This window comes from Grampus griseus (genome assembly GCF_964374135.1).
Source record: "Grampus griseus genome assembly, chromosome: 5".
Lineage (NCBI taxonomy): Eukaryota > Metazoa > Chordata > Mammalia > Artiodactyla > Delphinidae > Grampus > Grampus griseus.
The window spans coordinates 30,639,767-30,655,001 of record NC_138998.1 but is presented as its reverse complement, the minus strand read 5'-3'; the positions used below and the strand labels follow the sequence as shown (position 1 = coordinate 30,655,001).

The 15,235-nt window shown below is 39.0% G+C and overlaps 1 protein-coding gene across 3 annotated transcripts in view; it reads left to right on the top strand.

The window, feature by feature from the left end:
* The window catches only part of PPP2R3A (protein phosphatase 2 regulatory subunit B''alpha), a 223,888-nt gene that overhangs the window by 92,532 nt on the left and 116,121 nt on the right, over nucleotides 1–15,235 (top strand). For all 3 annotated transcript variants that reach the window (XM_082654434.1, XM_082654435.1, XM_082654436.1), the window contains 2 exons: nucleotides 3,460–3,563; nucleotides 9,795–9,897. In XM_082654434.1, the coding sequence (XP_082510560.1) occupies nucleotides 3,460–3,563; nucleotides 9,795–9,897 (207 nt within the window). The remainder of the gene's footprint in view (nucleotides 1–3,459; nucleotides 3,564–9,794; nucleotides 9,898–15,235) is intronic.

Here is a 15,235-nt window from a genome sequence, read left to right as displayed (position 1 = left end):
TCCTGTCCTGTCCCTAGTTTCTTCAGAACCACTTTTTTTTTAGACTCCATATATATGTGTTAACATACAGTATTTGTTTTTCTCTTTCTGACTTACTTCACTCTGTATGACAGACTCTAGGTCCATCCACCTCACTACAAATAACTCAATTTCGTTTCTTTTTATGGCTGAGTAATATTCCATTGTATATATGTTCCACATCTTCTTTATCCATTCATCTGTTGATGGACACTTAGGTTGCTTCCATGTCCTGGTTATTGTAAATAGAGCTGCAGTGAACATTGTGGTACATGACTGTTTTTGAATTATGGTTTCCTCAGGGTATATGCCCAGTAGTGGGATTGCTGGGTCATATGGTAGTCCTGTTTTTAGTTTTTTAAGGAACCTCCATACTGTTCTCCATAGTGGCTGTATCAATATACATTCCCACCAACAGTGCAAGAGGCTTCCCTTTTCTCCACACCCTATCCAGCATTTACTGTTTGTAGATTTTTTTGATGATGGCCATTCTGACTAGTGTGAGGTGATACCTCGTTGTACTTTTGATTTGCATTTCTCTAATGATTAGTGATGTTGAGCATCCTTTCATGTGTTTTTTGGCAATTTGTATATCTTTGGAGAAATGTCTGTTTAGGTCTTCTGCCCATTTTTGGATTGGGTTGTTTGGTTTTTGATATTGAGCTGCATGAGTTGCTTGTAAATTTTGGAGATTAATCCTTTGTCAGTTGCTTCATTTGCAATTATTTTCTCCCATTCTGAGGGTTGTCTTTTCGTCTTGCTTATGGTTTCCTTTGCTGTGCAAAAGCTTTGAAGTTTCATTAGGTCCCATTTGTTTATTTTTGTTTTTATTTCCATTTCTGTAGGAGGTGGGTCAAAAAGGATCTTACTGTGATTTATGTCATAGAGTGTTCTGCCTATGTTTTCCTCTAAAAGTTTTATAGTGTCTGGCCTTACATTTAGGTCTTTAATCCATTTTGAGTTTATGTTTTGTGTATGGTGTTAGGGAGTGTTCTAATTTCATTCTTTTATATGTAGCTGTCCAGTTTTCCCAGGACCACTTATTGAAGAGGCTGTCTTTTCTCCATTATAGATTCTTGCCTCCTTTATCAAAAATAAGGTGACCATATGTGTGTGGGTTTATCTCTGGGCTTTCTATCCTGTTCCATTGATCTGTGTTCCTGTTTTTGTGCCAGTACCATACTGTCTTGATTACTGTAGCTTTGTAGTATAGTCTGAAGTCAGGGAGTCTGAATCCTCCAGCTCCATTTTTCTTTCTCAAGATTGCTTTGGCTATTTGCTCACTCTCTTTATCTTAATCCTTTGTTTTTAAGCAGATGCAGACCAGCCATACATTTTTTAAAAATGGTCAAAGTGTATTGTCTGAAGCCCTTGCCATCCACTGCCCTTCCAGTTTTTTCTTTTGGCATTTTCTCCAAGGGCCCGATACCCTCATGTTGACCAACCTTTGGCTGCTCAGGGTGACCCACTACAAGAAAAACAATTCAGCCCTTTCCCATCTACTTCAAAACATATCTATTCTGTACTTTATCTCTTAGGATTCTGCCTTTGGGTCATAAAAAATTTGTAAATGTTAATCCCAGTGATTTACTACTCTTTATGAGCTGATGTGTACACATTTTAACCGGAGTCTTCTGAATAAAAGACTGTAATCTAAGGAAATGAAAGTTTTTAATAGTGGAAGTAGACCCACCGGAGATAGTAAGTGCACAGTCCCTGGAAGTGTTTCGCTGAGCTGGTGACCACTTCCCAAGGATGAACTAGAAGATTCCTGATCCCTTTCAATTCTGAAAATCCGTAGTGGCTCTAGTGGTGGGAGCTTCAAGCACCTTGGCAAGCCAGTTCCAGTCTCTCCTTGTATTTTCTCCCTTTTTGTGGCTCTGCACCCCCCACCTCCATAATACAGGCTATTCTTCCAACTTTTCCAGCAGTTACCAACAGCCTGTCATATTTAAGAGCATTTTCTTGGCAAACCACCATTCTGCATGAAAGGAAGGATTGGGATTGGGGAAAGTGGATTTGACAGTTACTACCCAAAGTATGTTAATTGTAAGCTTTGTACCTTGGCAGTCATAATTTATACAATAAACAAAATCCATTTGTTTGCTAAGCAACACCTTTCCCTCATTCTTGACCTCAGTGGAGGTATTTGACCTCTGGACTTAAGAAATCTTAAATTCCATCCTGCTTGCAGAACATGCTTTAGTGGCCCTGGCAGAAGCAATCTCATTTCTGCCCTGTACTTACCTCCCTTGGCCTGAATCTCACCATCCATATCCTCATCTCTGACATGAACCCAGCAGCCCTGGGCATTCTCTCAGCATAACTGATCTCAGATGAGGTACTATGCAGGCTTCTGTGGGGATCCCCCATGCACCGAGGCCTCACATCAGGAGCAGCTTCACTTCAACCTATTGTGGGTTCACATCCAGTCATCTGTCAGAGGGGAAGCTTCCCTTTGTAGAATAAGGCTCAACAGATCCTATATCTAATATGAATAATAAGAATATCTTTATCCAATGACAAGATGTGACTCTCTGAAGAGCTTCAGATTTGGGAATACATTTTATGTGTATATATAAAATTGGGATCATTTAGAGACTACTTCTCTGCTGATATTTAGATATTATTATTACTTGGAAGAATTTTCCCTCTAGAAAAAAAGCAGGTTAATTTGGTACAGACTGTCTCTTATAAGAGTATAAGAATAATTTTTCTTAATTGAAAGAAAGAGCTTTTTTATTGAGGAGAAAAAAATTATTATCTTTTAGAGTATTGTATTTAATTCTTTCTAAGGCTTTTATAATATGTAGCCATTTGTGGTATCTTCTAAATAAATAATAGCATTTTAATTTTTGCCTTTCAGCTTTCACCTGAATTGTATCCATTTAAATAGATTTATAGCTGTTTTCTTGAACAGTCCAGGCTTTTCTGGTTCTTTTTGCACCTGGGGCTTAATAACACAATAAGCAAAGGAGAGAGAGGGAGAGAGGTGATAGAGTGTATTGACACCAAGTGAGTGAGCAATAAAGGTGGCTGTATTTTCCTGCCATAGGAGGGAAGGGCATATACAACCATGATGTTCAGTCACTTCTTTTTTTTCCTAAAGGTAGAAAATATATGATGTAAGAGTGGTAGGAAGGGAGGGAGACTCGTTGCTTTTTCAGGTTAGGGGAAAGAAACATCACTATAAATGCACTTGAAGAAAAGGCAAATGGATTTTCATTTTCTTCATTAAACATGTCATCTTCTTATTTTGTTTCCCCTCTGTCTTGCTGAATCTACCCCAGCTGATGTATCTGCCTCTGCCCCAGTTTTGCTCCTCCAAGGGCCCTTCTGTCCACTGTGGCATGAAGGGTAAAAGCCACAAAGGCCCTTTCTTCGGTCATGTCATCTCTTCACTGCCCCTTGGCTTACACTGTATTTGTGCTTTATCTGCAGGTCTGTGGCTGTCCTCTTTATTGGAAAACCCCCATGTTCAGGGCTGCAGGGGGAGAGAGGACAGGATTTGTGTCAGCCCAGTCATTCATTGCCATGTGGAGAAAGTAAGTATGAGAGCAGTTACTCTGGGGCTGGGCAAGGAATTGTCCGGCCCTCATGACATGCTTTATAAAAGTCACTTATTTTACTCATTTATTAATTTTCCCCTTATCCTTTGTTTCAACAAGTAAAATTCAATGACTCACAGTTTATTATGCCCACACACAAATTCTTTCCCTAAGCCTTTATCTTACGTCTCTAATCAGTAAAACAGGCCTTCAGAAATACTTCTTTAATAAGTATTTGGTAGTTCTTAGTTTCACTTGTTAACAATTTGAGTCTTAGGATTTGACTCTTGCAGCAGTGACATAAATGCTCCTTTAAGGGGAGCAGACCACACTTGTCACATGCTTCCATTCTCATGTGATCAAATTTAGAATTGTATGTAGTTGATTTCTTAAAAATAGCTGAATTCTAGTAGATTTTAGTTACTACTTTTTGAAAGCTCCAGTTAAGTAACAAAGGAATAGAACATCTATCAAGATACTCCTGGATTTTAACATCCTGACAAGTTTTCTTAAACTCAAATCCAACTTTCTTCTCTCTTTTATTTTTTTCTCCCTTCTTTCTTCTTTAGAAGTTATTTCTTGATATATTTATCAATTTAAGAGACTGTTATAGCATGCCCCTTCTACCTCTTTTAACTGATCAGCCTTCTTTAAATATGCTTTTCTCATCTTTTCTGGGCTAGATACCCTTCCTGATGAACTATCGGGAAATGCTGTTCACCTGATGTCACTATCATCATCATCATTATTTAAAATCAACATATAATAGCAGCAAAATTCAGCTTACAGATTCTTCTGATTCTTTCATGCCACCTCAAAGCCGTTAGTAGTATAATGCTTGAGAACATGATAGGTGATGAATAACTGTATTCTTATTTTGAAAAATCTAGCAGCAAGTTGAGTTCACCAAGTTCTTCTTGCATTACAATAGAACTAAAGTGATCAGGGGATATAAGACTACCAGTTAATGGACTTCTTTTAAAGAACAACATCAAAGCTAAAAGTTATAAATGCTTCATGTTTTCCAGGTGAATTTTAGTCATTTTGTTACAGGGAATAGTTCTAAGTTGTTCAAATACCAAGGACTAGAATGGCCCTAGGACTAGAACCACTCCTCATACACCAGCAGGATGACTCTCCAAAGTCAGGGTCATGGTCACCGTTCCACTTCTCCTATCGCAAATAGGAAACAGCTAGATAAAAATCTTAAAAAAAAATTTTTGTGTGTGTAGTCGTAAAAGAAGAACTCCTTGGAGTCTAGAATTAGCAAAAAAGCACTAATTAGGAGTAAACCAGTAAAAGAATTGGCATTTGCCATTCTGGCTGTCTCTGGCACCCTAGAACCTGAGGGAAGAAAATAGAGCCAAGGGCCTGAACAATAGGGGGGTCAGCTTGGATTCCCTCTCCTTTCCCTACCAGTAAAGCCAGGACTTCAGCTGGGTGGTCTGCTTGTCTATTATTAATTATTATTGTTGTTATTAGAAATCAGTGTATAACAGTAGCAGAATTGAAGATCTTGAAATGTGTAGATGTTCTAGCTTTCATTCAGCTAGCTTCTCTCCCCCTGGTAGGTGCCAGGCCCTGAGAAATGCCTCAGGTGGAGTGTGAACAAGGGTTAGAAAGAATAGGGATGTTACACAGCTCTTGTCCTGGGTATCTTCAGCCATTGAGTTCAGCATTGTTGGCAAAAGCCATCTAACAATCTGGGAAAGCAGCAAGAAGTGAGTTATGATTATTTCAGAGAACGTGTTGAAGAAGCTGGGAGATTAAAAAGGGGTGGGGGGAGTAGTTCATTCTATAAAAAATTAGAGCCAGAGAGAAGAACTATAACTACTTACATTCTAAGTTACTTTGAATATGCTAGGACCCTATGTTTGTGAGCCTGACTATCAAAGAAAAACTAGTAATCAACTTGTTTATCGGCAGTTAACTGCATAATATTAAGGAAAGTAACAGCCAGTTTTTTTGTCTTAGACTTCATGTCACCGGGATAGGGTGGATATTTCTGTTGGTGGACAGAGCAGCAGCAACAGCTATATTCCTTTATTGAAATGAATCATTTTCATTTTATCTCTAAGAAAAAGAGATTATTTCTGCAAAGGCAAAAGGCAAAAAGACTTGAAGCACAAGTCTTCATTTTCAGTTACTATAGGACACTGCTTATGAAGTTATACAGCATGAGCAACTGTCCCTGTCTTTTTTCATTAAAAAATTTTTTTTTAAAATTCTGTGAACAGATAACTGATGTCTCTGTATCAAAGCTTTATTTTCTGCCCAGATACTATAACGACTGGAGCGCCCTCTAGCGGGAGCTCCTTTTTCAGCACTTAAAATGCGTGCTTTAAAGGAGACTCAAGTATGGCTATTTTGGGAGACAAAGCAACTAAGCAGGATGGTTTGAATTACCACACTGACCTTAAAGAAGACGTGTGTTTATTTTTATAATTTTTTACAAATTGTACCCTTTGCATAAAGTGACTTGGGTCCGAGTATAGTATATAAAACTTTCAAGTACAAAAAAATAACTGGCAGGACTTCCCTGGTGGCGCAGTGGTTAAGAATCCGCCTGCCAGTGCAGGGGACACGGGTTCGATCCCTGGCCCTAGAAAATCCCACATGCTGCAGAGCAACTAAGCCTGTGCGCCACAACTACTGAGCCTGCGCTCTAGCGCCCACGAGCCACAACTGCTGAGCCAACACACCACAACTATTGAAAGCCCGTGTGCCCTACAGCCCGCACACCGCAACTACTGAAGCCCGTGCGCTCTAGGGCCCGTGTGACACAACTACTGAGGCCCACGTGCCTAGAGCCCATACTCCACAACAAGAAAAGCCACCGCAAGGAGAAGCCTGCGTACCGCAACAAAGAGTAGCCCCCGCTCACCACAACTAGAGAAAGCCCACGTGCAGCCAAAAAATAAATTTTTAAAAATTAAAAAAAAAATAACTGGCAGATAATGACACAGAATTAAAACATATTGGCATATACATACACATGCTGACTTGCTCCAATAATAGGCTCTATATAATCTTGGGGGGAAAGTCAAATACAAAAGTTAACAGCAAAACAGGAAATAGTTTGCCTCCTGTCCCAGTGTTTATGGGGTGGAGGCTTCTGAGCCCTCCTCTGAGTGGTCTGAGCATGAACACCTTAACAGGCTCTTGTTCCCCTGCCTCTGCTCCCCTTCCCTTCCCTGCTCTGCTGCCCATTTCGTATCTGTACTTTGACATCTGTTTCTCTTGCAGTCAAGACATTTTTAGGGGAAAGGCATTGCTCCACAGCTTTTCTTTTTGAGTTCCCAGTTTACCAGCTTTGTGACAGAGCTCCTCTTACACAGAGTCAGTTATATTGTCCCAGCTTTTTTATGCTTTACTTCCTCTTACCTTTTCATGTCAAAGTGTCATTTTTCCACTAACAAAACAATATTTCATCCTAAGAGCTCTGGATGATAGTTTAGAATAGCTATGTTTACCTTCTTTCTCCAGCTTTCACGACTTTTTTTAATCTCTTTCTCTCCTGCCTTATAGAGTTCACCAGCCACTAGCATTGGCTGAGAATCAGAATTCACCTTTTCTCTCTGATTCATGCTTCTGATCGCAAAAGGCCATACCTAATTTGACTTTTCCCTCTTAGAGAGTCTCTCATCTGTCAGTGTCTGTGCAGTTTGTACTTAGAGGTGCTATACCTCACTGCCTTTTGTTGTGATCATCCCACCCATTTTCTTATCCTAAGAGGTGATTCCCATCAACACCTATTTCAGTAATCTTTTTCTGAAATATATATTTATTTAATTTTGGGGGTCCTGAGCATGCTGAAAAATGATAAGGAAAATAAATATAAAGATCATTCTGTGGCTTTAATAATCACAAATGAAGTCAGTTAAGGGTATATCTGTTAGATCACAAACATTTTTTGAGAATCTTCAATGTGAAAGTCACTATGTCTATCTAGTGTTAAGGGAAAAAAAGAGCTATAACTTTGCCTGCCCTTTAGGTGCCAGAGAAATAAAAGAAAGTTCGTGGTACAATGGTGTATGTAATACATACAAATTAAATAGTACAAAGATCAGTAAGGAATTTAGTTGTCAGAGAAGGTTTTTTGAAAGAGGTAGTTTATTAGCTGGACCTTAAAGAATAGCCAGCGTTCAGATAGCAAAGTTGGGAGAGATGGTATTCTAGGAGAGTAAAACAACATGAGAAATGGCACCGAGGCAAGAATGCACACAGCACGCTCAGAGAAGAGTGGTTCAGGCCAGCTGCCCAGAGTGGACGTTTCATTTAGCATAGTAGTGAGATAGGCAGACTCTAGCCTAATTAAAGAGGGCCTTAAATGTCCAACTTAGACATCCAGACTTACTCATATAAGTGGTAGAAAACTGTTGAACATTTTTGGAAAAGGGAATTATATAATCAAAGAATGTTTTAGAATGATGAATTGTCCATGATGTGAGGTTGCATGGACACTGAAGCCTGTTATGACCCTCTTCCCTTCTAAAGGTCTCAGCATGAAGTAATAAGACCCTGGACTTGATGATAAAACAGAAATAGGAAGGAAGGAATGGTTGTCTAAAATGTTTTGAGGAAATATTCCTCAGGACTCTAGTTTTCCCATCCCAAATTCCAAGCACCTAGTGATCTAAGATAGAAAGCTGGGAGTCATCATGGACTTCCCCCCTTTTACCCCTCCACACCTATCAACTACCATTTCCTTTCACTTGAACCATATTTGCCCCTTTTTCTTCGTCTCCCACTGCCAGTATCCATGCTCAGGCCCTTGGAAAGATTTCTGCTTGATATTTATGAAAAACACATCTGATCATGTCACAGTCCAAGTTAAAACTCTTCTGCGAGTAGGCGAAAGTCCAGGCTTCTTGACCTAACATAAAAGGGCCTCCAGGGTCCAATCCTACCATGTCCCCTTCCCTTACCACCCCAGTGCTTGCAGCTGCTCAAATAATCTGTGCAGTCTCACACCAGGTCTTTGTACATGCATCCTTCTTGATCTGCAGTAGTCCACTTTCCTACTTCACAACTCTTCAGGGAATTTCACTGGTCCTCCTGTGTCTTTCCATGACACCCTGAGTTTATTACTTCTGTAATAACATTATACAGGATTATACATCTTATTGGTGTAGCTCTTTCACTAGACTGTAAGTTCCTTACAGGGCACAAAACTATGTCTTGGGCTTCCCGGTGGTGCAGTGGTTGAGAGTCCGCCTGCCGATACAGGGGACACGGGTTCGTGCCCCGGTCCGGGAAGATCCCACATGCCCCGGAGCGGCTGGGCCCGTGAGCCATGGCCACTGAGCCTGCGCGTCCAGAGCCTGTGCTCCACAACGGGAGAGGCCACAACAGTGAGAGGCCCGTGTACCGCATAAACAAACAAACAAACAAAAAACTATGTCTTATTTTCTTTGTATTTCAAGTATTCACAAGGCCAGACAGTATCTGGCACACAATTAGCATTCAGTAAATGATTAAGGAAGAAAAGCAAGAAAGGTTGGAAACTAATTGGATGTGGAGAATAAGGAAGAGAAATAAGTTTAAAATGACTTCAAATTTTCAAGCCCAGATAACTTGGAGTGGTACCACCATTAACAAAAATAGACATCCATGACTTTGAGGGAAGATTTTAAATTTGGTTTTCGCTATTTTGACTTTGCTGTCAGAGTATAGCATCCAGATGGAAATGTCCAGCAATTAGTTGGATGTGAGGAATTCTTAGAACTTGAAGATTTAATAGGGCCTTCATTTTCTTCTTAAGCCTGGTGCTTCAAAGTCTAATTTCAAAAGCCCCCTATCATGTTAGTCCTGGATATGTCTGCCAGCCTGGACAAGCAGAAGTTCATGTCTTACGTAGTATGTAGTGGTCCATCAGATGTGTTCCCTCCTAGTGGGCAGCTCTGGAGTTCTGGTTCCAGATGCCCTAAGCTAACCTGAACAGACATTCTCCTTCAAGTGTATTTTTACATGCATTAGTTCAGTTGACTCTGTGGTCTCAGAAGCATTCTACAAAAATAATGTACCGTCTTGTTGTTGAGCTTTTATTAAGATGGCCCTTTGACAAAATCAAGAGCATGGAAAAATTTCCTTTTTTTTAATCACTGAAAAGAGAGCACTTGATTCTTGATCTAAATGGCCTTCAGATCAGACTGAAATTACCAACTATTGATGTTGTAGTCATTGTTCATAGTAGCCAGTCTTCCTAAGCAATTGTTTCTTTTCTAGGTTGCTGAGTAACCATCATGATGATGCCTCTAAGTTTATCTGTCTTCTTGCAAAGCCCAGCTGCAGCTATCTAGAACAGGATGATTTTGTTCCTTTACTTCAGGTAATTTTCATTTCCTTTTAAAAATGGGTTTTATTTTTAGAGTTTCAGAGGCTTTTAAAATTTTTTCAACTGTGAGATATGTCAACTGAGATATACAAATTTAGAGGTCAGATTTCTAGACGAGTTGTTTCCAAGCTTGTTTTAGCAGCAAAATCCTTTTGTTTAGAGAAAATTAACACTGATAATAGTATAAACAGATAATAGTATGAAACAGATAAAACAGGGCTACTCCCACTGAAGCAGAAGAGAGAGGCCTTACTCAGCCTCTCCTCTTGCCCACCCACAGCAGTCACAGAAGCACCTTCTGAAACCAGGAAATTGGCCTAGTTGAGTAGACCTTTGTTAAGGTTAAAGAGAAAGAGATCTCCAACAGAAAGAGCCCACTTGGGGAATATTTATATCCAGGCCTTCTGATGAGAATCAATTGCATGCCAATACTGGATCTGTTTTTATTATAGCATTCTTCATAGCCTGATACATTACTTGTTAATATTCTTAATTTCATGTTTAAATATTACATTTTTCTAAGTAGTTCACAAATTACTTGAAGCTGAGACCTGCCTTTCATTTCTGTTGAATGCACATCATTTTTTTAGTTGTTCTAGTAAATCCTTGTTTACTGTTAGTTAGGATACCTAAAGAAGGGCAGAAAGATGCATTAATGTAGTGCAGGTTTTTTTAAGTTGTATTCGTGGCTACCATCAATTTTTTAATAGATTTTTGTTGAATTGCAACATACATACACAAAAAGACACATTAATCACAGTGCATCAATTAATTTTCACAGTGTGAGCACATCTGTGTAACTAGCACCCAGATGAATAACCAAAAATTACCAGTACTCCCAAAGTTCTTCATGCTCCCTCCCAGTCACTGCTGCCCTAGGGGAACCACTATCCTGACTTCTAACACTGTATGACATAGATTTCTAGTTGTTGGAACAGTTTTACATGTTCAGAAAATGAAGTTTGGTTGTAATTTATTTTGTGTGCAGGGTTTTGAGCTTGTCTTAATTTGCATGGTAGCCTTGATTATCCTTAGACTCATCTGCTACATGTTTTTGTTCCCCTTTAAAAAGTGTTCATGGGAATGAGGATTGTTAATCGTATCTTACATTTAATCAAGATCATCATACATAATATCCAATATTATGTGTTCCTATTTATGTTTTGTGAAAGTTCTCCAGCCACCCCTCACCCTCACCAGCTCAATCCATTCGCAGTCTTGCTCTGTCTCCTACAAACTTCATCTTTTTGGCCCCCTTCCCCTAAGAGCTTCTGGTTGGGTCTGGCAGATGGATAGCACCGCCAGGAGGTGGGAGGGCAGAAAAGAAAGAAGTTAGCATTTCTTCCCAACTCTTTGCTTCAGCACAGTAATGTATTTCTCTATAATACAGCTTCTGCTGGATGGCCGCTTCTCCACAGTTGTAGTGCCTACTGGGCTCCTGTAGCTCTGTTCCTCCCCTTGCCCTTTGGCCCTAGGGATTGTAACAATATCTTTCTGTTGCTCATCCCCGGTGCCTTCCACTCCCTTGTTTGTTCCCTTAACCTCCCCACGACTCCACACATAATTGCTTCGTGAAAGGTTCATATGGGTGAATTCTTTTTCCTATGGGGACCTGCCTTGACTGAGTTTTATCAGAAGCTTTAATAAAAGCTTTGACAGGAATATAAATGAAGCTGTACCAAGAGAATTATGAACAAACAACAAAATTATGAATTAGTGGACATTTTTACTTCCGTCCCTTAAATGTAAGGAGAAGTTTTATTTTCATATAAGAAGTGGACGTATGGAGTCTTCTGGTAAAAGATGACAGACTGATACATTCTCCTCCCATTCTTTTCCAAACTCCTCCAGTTAAAATATAGATATTTAAAAGGAATAAATCCATGAAAGTTAATGGAATGGCATAGAGGAACAGAGGAGGAAAAAAATCAGTATACAAGATACGTAGTATTCCTTGGAGATAGAAAGCAGAAGCAGGCTAAGGAGACCACAGCCTGGAACGAGGGGCTGTGTATGGGCTGCAGTGGAGAAGTGAGCTACTCTGTTCCACTCTGCTCGTTAGGATCCCAGAGAGGCTGTAAACTTGGAGTTGGCAGAGCTGATGAGAAGTATTAGAAATGGGGAATCATTGAAGCCTGGTATACAGAGCAGTTGACCAGTTGACTCCTTACCTGGTTCCCAAATGTAAAGTGCAGCCTGACAAATTAACAAACAATAGAGCATGTTAAGACAAATTCCAGTAGAGGAACATCCTAGATAGTGTCTGGCCAGTACTCATCAAAACTGTCAAGATTGTCAGAAAGAAGGGAAGTCTGAAAAACTGTCTTAGCCGGAAGGAGCGTAAGGAGGTACAACAGCTAAATGTAATATGAGATCCTAGAACAGAAAAAAATACATTAGGTAACAACTAAGGAAATGTGAATTAAGTATGGCCTTGAGTAATAGTAATAATAATGTATCAATATTGGCTTATTAATTATAGCAAATGGTAATGTAAGATATTAATAATTAGGGATCTGGGTGCAAATATATGGGAACTTTATACTGTCTTCTCAATTTTTCTGGAAGGCTAAAACTGTTCTAAAAAGGCATTTTTAAAAAATAATTACTATATTCAGGGAGATTATATAAAACAAGAATAGATGCTGACACAAGAAAGAGCTGTTTGAATTTTAAAATGTAAGTGCCAAAATTTTAAATTTCAACATAAGGCCTGGAAACTAAAGTTAAGGATATCTCTGGCACACACAAACTCACAGATGGGGGAGAAAGAGAGAGACAGAAGAGAAGACATAAAGGACCAATTCAAGAATTTCAACATCTAACTAACTGAAATCTGAGGAAGAAAGAAGGGAAAAAACGGAGAGAAGGAAATCATCAAAGAAATAATATAAGAGTCATCAAGGAAATAATACAGGATGGAGAGAATTGGAAAGACTGGAGTGATAGGATGGGTCCAGAGAGCAGGAACCCAGTGGGATTCCTGTTTCCTTTCTTGAGGAAGTACAACATGCCTGTGTAACCATCATCTGATCAAAAACAGAATGTGACCCTCCCATCCCAGCCTCTCATGTTCCCTCCAGTTACTGCCCACAGAACCAGAATACACAGAATATAAATCTTCTGGTTGAGAGGAGCCTCTGAGTGCCAAACACAGTGAATAAAAAAAAGATATACATAAACCAGTCCTGTTGAAATTTTAGAAAGCCACTGGAATCCCCCAGAGAGAAAAACCAGGTCACCTTAATAAGAATAAGAATCAGGATGGTATTAGATTCTCATTGGCAACTCTGGGGAAATGGATTTGAATTCAGATTTCTACATCCTGCCAAGCTATCAATCGGATATGAGGTTAGAATAAAGTCATTTAAAAATTCAGAAAGTTTATCTCCTGTTTTCTTAGAGAGTTATGGGAATATATTCTACAGCAAATTAAGTAAAACAAAAAAGAGAAATGCATGAGATACAGGAAAGAGTGGATTCGATCCAGAGAAGCAGTGAAATAAAGTCCCAGGTTGGCAACTGAAGAACAGCCAGTCCAGAATAGAGAAGGTGGAGGATTTCTCTGGAAAGGGAGGTAGAAGGGGATAGTTGTTACATGTGAGAACAGGGAAACTGGAGAATATGATGAAGATGCAGCATCGTGTATCAACAAGCTAAAGAAAAGCAATTAGAAACTCCTTGAAAAATGAAAAAACTGTGTAAGACAGTCATGTATAAACACGAAGCAAACTGAAATGTGACATGATTATAAACAACTGATGGAGGGTAAGAAAAGGAAGTTCATCTAACCTCAATGCCTGGAACATTCTCCTTTGAATGCCCCCAAGGGACATGATGTTGGACCAATAAGAAATGAAATGCATTCCTTATATGCTGCTTAACTTAGCATTCAACAGTATTTATATAATCAAAATGTCATAAAATATTTTGATGTATAACACCTAAAGTCACTCTATGGATTAACTGTAGAAAATTTTATTATGGTTGCAGAACAGTATTTAAACAACCTGAACAATGTAAAAGTCAAAATATTGCCAACAAAATGTGAAAGAGAAAAAGAGGGAGAAGAGAAAATAACGGTAGGGGTGCTATAATCATCATCCTATGTAAAAGGAAATTAAGGCACTAAGATGAATGGGGTGAAAAATGTATAAATAGATTATTTGCAGTTTACAAAGATAACCAATACAAGAACTAAAAATCATAACCTCAAATATTGGGTAAGGTGAGTAAAGTGGGACAGTTTAAATGAGCTAAACCCTCATCTTCCCTAGCAAAGAATAATAGATATTGTCTAAAGTTGATAGAGCTATAAAGAAAAGTAATTGTAGGGACTTGACTGGTGGTGCAGTGCTTGAGAACCCACCTGCCAATGCAGGGGACACGGGCTTGAGCCCTGGTCCAGGAAGATCCCACATGCTGCGGAGCACCTAAGCCCATGTGCCACAACTACTGAGCCTGTGCTCTAGAGCCCGCGAGCCACAACTACTGAGCCCATGTGCCACAATCACTGAAGCCCACACGCCTAGAGCCTGTGCTCCACAACAAGAGAAGCTACTGCAATGAGAAGCCCGCACGCTGCAATGAAGAGTAACCCCCGCTCTCCACAACTAGAGAAAGCCTGAGTGCAGCAATGAAGACCCAGCACAGCCAAAAATAAATAAATTTTTAAAAATAAATTAATTTTAAAAAGTGATGCCTATTAAAAAAAAGTAATTGTAACATAGTATTTAATTATACTTAAATAATAATTAAATTTTATGTTTAATTATAGAGCTAAGCAGCAAAAGAAATAAAAATATAAATGATTCAAAAGAAGTGGGGCTAAAGGTGCATGGATGGGGTAGGTTGGTAGAATGGTTCTTCCACCATAAGTTCTTATATACTCCTTGATTTTATACCATGTGTATATGTAATTTCTCTTATTTTTATTATGGATAATTTTGAGCTTATACAAATGCAGGCAGAGTGATCTACTGAACCCCCCTGTACCCATCACCCACCCCCAATAATAATCAGAAACCAAAGAGATAGAGAATTTTAAAAACAGTAGCACTTTCAGTAAGTTGAAATCTTGGTATGGGGAAAACTTTAACAAAATAGACGACCAATTAACTAATTTCATCAAGAAAAAGGAGAAAGAACTAATAGACAAAATAAGAAATGACAAGGAGGAACAGAAGAAATTTTTTAAAAATCATAAAAGACTATTTTGCAGGCCTCAAATTTATTTGGAAATAAATTTGAAAACCTAGCTGAAATGGAAAATTTCCTAGGAAAATACATCTGACCAAAATTGATCCCATTTTATTCATTTATTTATTTTATT